The 6784-nt window shown below is 38.6% G+C and overlaps 1 protein-coding gene across 5 annotated transcripts in view; it reads right to left on the bottom strand.

Moving 5' to 3' along the window:
• Positions 1-6784, bottom strand: part of Dip2c (disco interacting protein 2 homolog C) — a 420838-nt gene that overhangs the window by 48942 nt on the left and 365112 nt on the right. For all 5 annotated transcript variants that reach the window (XM_055603910.1, XM_055603914.1, XM_055603911.1 and 2 more), the window contains one exon: positions 363-486. In XM_055603910.1, the coding sequence (XP_055459885.1) occupies positions 363-486 (124 nt within the window). The remainder of the gene's footprint in view (positions 1-362; positions 487-6784) is intronic.

Raw genomic sequence — 6784 nt, 5'->3', positions numbered from 1 at the left:
ATCTATCTATCTATCTATCTATCTATCTATCTATCTATCTATCTATCTATCTATCCAATACTTCAAAGGTATGATTATGTCTAGGAGCTGAATACTTAATTACTACCAAAAATATGAACTACCTTAGTAGCTTAATAAAATATAGATATAAAAGTTTGGGTAGGTATTGCTTTAAGCCTCTAAAACAGTGAGTGAGAATAACTAGAAGCAAATGGGTCTGGTGAGAATCTAAACAGACACAAAGAACACAGTAGGCAGTAACCCAGAAGCTCTGCAAGTACTGTTGGGGTCAACGAATTGTTTCCTCCCCTCGCTGTCCTTGCTACCCCTCTTAGGGGTCAGGACTGATCCTACTGCTTTACCTGGAGGGTAGACTAATGCCACATGGTCTCCATCCTGTAGGTGGCCCCTTTCCATCAGCATCACTGCTATCTTCTCTGCACGCTTGTGTAGCTGAACACACGTCAAGGAGTTTGCTATTGTTCCCTGAGCATCACAAGAACAGGTATTTAGAGAGATCTTCATCATAGAAGACCATGCATCATATATTCTACTTAAATGAAATGCTCAGGTCAGTGGGTTTTGGTATAGTCACAGAACCACAATTATAATGGTCACATTTAGAATGTTTTCATCCTTCCCCCCTACTGTGCCGAGAGAAAACGGACTCTCCCTCTTCAAAAGCCAGCAACTGTCACTAGATCTTCAGCTACACAGCTCAAGTGAATTTTCACGTAGATTTTTAAAATTTGCAAAACAAAGAAAGGCTAAAAATACCTTGAAAGAAGTACAGTATCCTATTGGCACTAAGAAATATCGAAATATATGCCTTTCATGCATGAATAAACTACATTATAGAAGCTCAGGCACGATTATCAAGAGTTAGAGGCCAGTCCAAGTTATTTACAGGCATCCTGCACTGCATAGTACTAACCTGTCTCAACACAAGAAAGTAGAAGAGGTAAGCTTTCTACAAATTACATTCAGCTAACTTAAAAAAAAAAAAAACCTGAGGATACAATGTATAGTTTGCATTAATCACAGGTGAGAAGATATAATAGTCCATGGGTACTTTGAAATAGCCCCCCCCTTTTTTTAAAGCAATAGACATTTCTACCTGGTACTCTATGGAGTGAAGAAGACAAGTTAAGCTGAAAGTGAAAACTGGTCATGTGTTAAGTGTATCATATTTATGTAAATAGTTTGGAAAAAGGATGTAGGAGCTTGTGGGACTTAAAGGAAAATACAGTGAGATTCAAGGCTCAAAGACTGAAACTCCCAAGTGAAAGATATTTGTGAAAGTGAGATCTTAAATGAGCTGGTGGAAGAGCTACCATATAGAAAACAGCTGTATGGACCAAAATGGCCAGAGCCTCTGGGCTGTTTGGGAGCAGTGCCTGGAAAAACACACAGAATTCCTGTTCCAAATGTCCCATGTCATAAATATACATGGCTAGAAAGGGAGGTCCTGATGGGAGTTTAGGGAAGTATTTTATGATGCATTAAGATACTCATACCAGTACCTCATATTTAGCAGAATATTCAGCAAAAAATAAAACCTGTTTAATCACAGTGGATTCTATGAGGCCAAGTTGTTATCTTTGATGACTGATACAAAAAAAGGTAGGGCAGTATGAAGTCATCCAGGTAACAGCTGAATTAACCTTCAGACATCCACTGATGCTGTGACTGGTGTTTTAGAGAGAAGAGATGCTTAGCTTGCAAGTCTCTAAACTGGTCCTTTCCTTCCCACATACTTTCCTTTGCATGACAGAAAAATTAAAATAAGAAAACATAAACTGGTATGTAATGTAGACTAGTGAGAGCAGAATGAAGCAAAGATGCTTAGTAAGTGTAGGTGTAAGTGTATGAGATGGCATGAGTCTAAGAAACACAGACAAAAAGTTATAATTTGGTGCCTTCAAAATTTAGCATTCTTCTGAGCATTTAGTCATGGACATGTCTGTCAGCATGAATCAAAACACAAACCTCCCTGGACTTAAGGACCATTGAGCTCTTTAAAGCAACTATAGGGGTGAGATAATGAACAGCAAAGCTGATGGTAAGGCTCCTCATCAAACTTACCTTGACATTAGAGAATGGCAGTTTCTTTATGAGGAAAGGCAGAATACCATCTACGGTCATACACAGGAAATGAGCCTCCTGGCTCTCTAGCATTATATCTCAGAAAGAGCTGACAGAACTGGCGTACTCATCTATCCCTACTGAGAACAGCTACTTGTTATTGGGGTGTGTATCACCATGGTACTGTTGCAGTATGCCTATGTCTGCCTAAGATAGTTGCAATTTCTCTAACTGATTTTCTTTCACCTTCAAAAGAGCTAAAATGAATCTCTACTATAGTTTGTATGTGGTCTGAATTTTCTCCAAAGCACCATAGGTTAAATTTTAATTCCAACAATGAAATATGAGAATGCTGCAAACATTAAGACCACAGAGTTTAGAGGTAAAATCTTAGGGAAGAAAGTAGGATTATTACATGATATCATCAGAACAGAAACTCCGTGGTTGAATGATGGATTTCTGAGAAGAAAAAGAGACCAGCACACATAGGCATCCAAAGTCTGAGTTACTCTTCTCCTTTCACATGACACTCTGTACTATCTCAGGGTTCTGTTAGCAAGAACACCATCATAATATATGACCTCTCAACTTTGTGTCCCCAGAATGGTGTGAATGGCTCAGCAGGTTGAGAGCACCTGCTATTCCTCCAGAGGACTGCGGTTCGAATCCCAGCTCCCACAAGGCAGCTCCCAAGGCCTTTCCCTCTCTCTCCACTGGTGAGCAGGTGAACACACCAATGTAAACTTTTAAAAATAAAATGATCTGCCTCAGAGATTTTACTGGACCAATACAACTGCTTATCAATAACCTGATGATGGAAGACAAAGCCCATGATTTGCACCCTCTCCCTTTCTTTGGTTTGAGAAGTTTGGATTATTCACATCACCAGTCAATAATTTCTAGAAAATAACTTTAGTTCTAGCTACTGAAAATTCCTACTAATGGGCTTTTAACAAAATGTGAAACTTAACTCACATGCCTTCTTTTATCTTTGATAAAGTTCTAAAGCAATTTCTAAAACATTCTTTGCCATTTCATGGGGTTAACATAAAAATTAACCCATCACACTCTATGACAATGGTGCAGGAGAGAAATATGCTTTGTGGTAATTAGGATCTGAAGCTATCATGTACAGAGACTTGAAATTCATTGGTATTACCCTCAAGTCCCTTTAGAAGCTCCTATGTGGGAAAGAGGTAGACTATCATATTTGCAAGTCTGACATAAGTTTTGCTCCACAGCTATGGCTATGTGATGAGGTGACCACCTTGCCTGGAAAGAACATGTTGAATAAACACTGTCTTCTGTTGGGATTATCTTTTTACGTACTATGTAAAGGTTGTCTTTGTATTATTCAAATGTTGATTTCTGTGTCAGCACAGAGCTGAGAACTGTCTGAATTTTGGTATTGTTAATTAAACACTCTTCTCCATCACCTTCTGACTGGGTTTAGTAAAGAAATAACAGTTTATAGCTAGGCAAAAGAGGAAAGGTAAAATCCATCCAGAGATGGGAACTGTGGGAAGAATTAAGAGATACAAGGATTTGCCAGCCAGACATGGAGGAAGTTAGATTGAGGAGAGGTAACAAGCCATGTGGCCAATGTGTACTAGAATAGATGGGGTTAATTAAATTATTCAAGCTAGTTGGGAGGTAGCAAGCTAAGGTCTTAGCTATAATAAATAATAGTAAGTCTCTGTGTCATTATTGGGAACTGACAGGTCAAAATAGTCAGACAATAGTCTTCCCCTGAATATTGGAATCCCTCACTGGCCCGTGGGAGATGTGGTATGTGTTGAGATCCCTCTTCCCTCTGCCCCTTCCCTACATTATCCGAAGAGTAGCTCACAGTAAGTTCTCAGTTTGAATGTCAATCATGATATAAGACATTATTTCTTTTCTTCCTTTCTAACTTACAAGGTTGAATATGACATAACTCCATCATATATGAGTTCATTGCCACTTGCTCTTTGATAGTCTTGTGTGTTTGTGTTCATGTTGTGAGGGTATATGTTTGTGCACAGGCACATGAAGGTAAGAAGGCAACTTCAGGTATAGTTCATCTATAAGGTGCTGCCCATCCCACCTTTCTTGAGACGAGGTCTCTCAGTGGCCTTATACCCAGGGATCCACCTGTCTCTCCTTTCCTAGGGCAAGGATTATAAGCATTTCATCTCCAACCCACCTCTCCTTGTGTAGCTCAGGAACTGAACTAATGTCTTCATGCTTACAAGGTAAGCACTATACTGACTGAGCTATCTCTGAAGCCTCTATCCACTTTGAAGATCTTAATACAATCTTTTACTGCAATAGAAATACTACCAAGTTCAGAAACATGTTTCATTTTCCCAAGCACTACTTGTTAAGAACACTGAGCTACAAAGTGAATAAACTGTAATTAATTAAAAAAAAAAAGAACACAAGTTCCAAGTGAGAGTTTCCCTGAAGCATTAATCATTTAGCTTCAGACATCATTTCCCAATGTCCTCATCAACATTCATGGGAAAAATTTATTTCTATTCTGAAACCACTGGATAAAAAGAAGATTTATAGGTGAAGTTGTTTCATCAAGTTAATATTGTCTTCTAAAATAAGTTGTGGGAGAGTTTTCATGACAGGCTGGTAAGGCAAAGTTATACAGAGGTCAACATCCATTCTAAACATAACAAACTTCATAGTCAATGACTATGAACTTGACACCATTTTAACAATGAAAAAAAAAATTAAGGAGTGAAGAAAAGAGCAAATAAAAATTCACGTTTTAAATACATAAATAAGGAGGTGGCGGAGCCAAGATGTCGACTAGCACATACAGTTTCTGAGCTGTGGAAGAGCTAAATGTCTGAGTTGGTGAGTGGAAGGACCTCTAACCCAGGAAAACAAAGGTGAGGCATTCTAAACAACAGGGAATCGCAGGAGGTGAAAACTTTGGTCTCGGGTCACCCCGAAACTTGTTTGGGGAAGGTGAAGACACACTTGCAGAAATTGATACTTCTCTCAAAGAAAAAGTAAAATTAGAAAAGTTCCAATCACAAAATATCCAAGAAATCAAGGACACTATGAAAAGACAAAATCTAAGAATAATAAGAATTGATGAAAAAGACTCCAGGCTCCAAGGTCCAGAAAATATTTTCAAGAAAATCATAGAAGAAAATTTTCCCAACTTAAAGAAAGAGATGTCCATAAATATACAAGAGGCCTACAGAACACCAAATAGACTAGACCAGAAAAGAAACACATCACATCACATCATAGTCAAAACACTAAATCTACAGAACAAAGAAAAGATATTAAAAGCAGCAAGGGAAAAAGGCCAAGTAACATATGAAGGTAGACCTATCAGAATCACACCGGACTTCTCATCAGAAACTATGAAAGCCAGAAGAGACTGGGCAAGTATCATGGAGACTCTAAGAGATCACAAATGTCAACCCAGACTACTATACCCTGCAAAGCTTTCAATCACCATAGATGGAGAAAACAAAATATTCCATGACAAAACTAAATCCACACAATATCTACACAGCAAACCAACCCTACAGAAGATACAAGAAGGAAAACTCCAATCCAATGAAAACAACTTCACCCAAGAAAACAGGGCATACAGATAATATCCCAACAAAAATGAAAAGAAAACAAGCAATGAAACAGGGTAAGATCACCGACTCCATTAAAAAAGGAACTAACATGCATTGGTCACTATTAAAGAAGCAGAAAAGCAACAAACCAAGTAATCCAATTAAAAAATGAGGAACGGAGCTAAACAGAGAATTCTCGATAGAGGAACATCGAATGGCAGAGAAACACTTAAAGAAATGTTCAACCTCATTTGCCATTAGGGAAATGCAAATAAAAATGACCCTGAGATTTCACCTTACACCCATCAGAATGGCCAAGATGAAAAACTCAAGGGACAACACATGCTGGAGAGGTTGTGTAGAAAGGGGAACCCTCTTCCATTGCTGGTGGGAATGTAAACTGGTACAACCACTTTGGAAGTCAATCTGGCGCTTTCTCAGACAATTAGGAGTAGTGCTACCTCAAGACCCAGCTATACCACTCCTAGGTATATACCCAAAATTTGCTCAAGTACACAACAAGGACATTTGTTCAACCCTGTTTGTAGCAGCTTTATTTGTAATAGCCAGAACCTGGAAACAACCCAGATGTTCATCAACGAAGGAATGGATACAGAAATTATGGTATTTTTACACAATGGAATACTACTCAGCAATCAAAAAGGAGGAAATCATGAAATTTGCAGGCAAATGGTGGGATCTAGAAAAGATCATTCTGAGTGAAGTATCCCAGAAGGAGAAAGACAAACTTGGTATATACTCGCTTATAGAGACCTACAAGATGTGATAAACATAATGAAATCTATACTCCTAAAGAAGATAATCAAGAAAGCGGAACGGGCAAAGATGATCAATCCTCATTTAGAAAGACAAATGGGATGCGCATTGAATGTATGACAGGAGTCTACCGCAAAAGGCATCTGAAAGACTCTACCTAGCAGTCTTTCAAAGCAGACACTAAGACTCATAACCAAACCCTCGGCAGAGTACAGGGAATTATATGAAAGAAGGGGAGTTAGTATCATATGGAAAGGATAGGAGCTCTACAAGTACCAAATATATCCGGGCACAGGGTCTTTTCTGAGACTGACACTCAACCAAGGACCATCTATGGATATAAC

This window comes from Psammomys obesus, unplaced genomic scaffold, assembly GCF_907164565.1.
Source record: "Psammomys obesus unplaced genomic scaffold, mPsaObe1.curated_primary_1811, whole genome shotgun sequence".
Lineage (NCBI taxonomy): Eukaryota > Metazoa > Chordata > Mammalia > Rodentia > Muridae > Psammomys > Psammomys obesus.
Note: the sequence above shows the minus strand (reverse complement) of the source record. Positions and strands in the feature narration are given on the sequence as shown.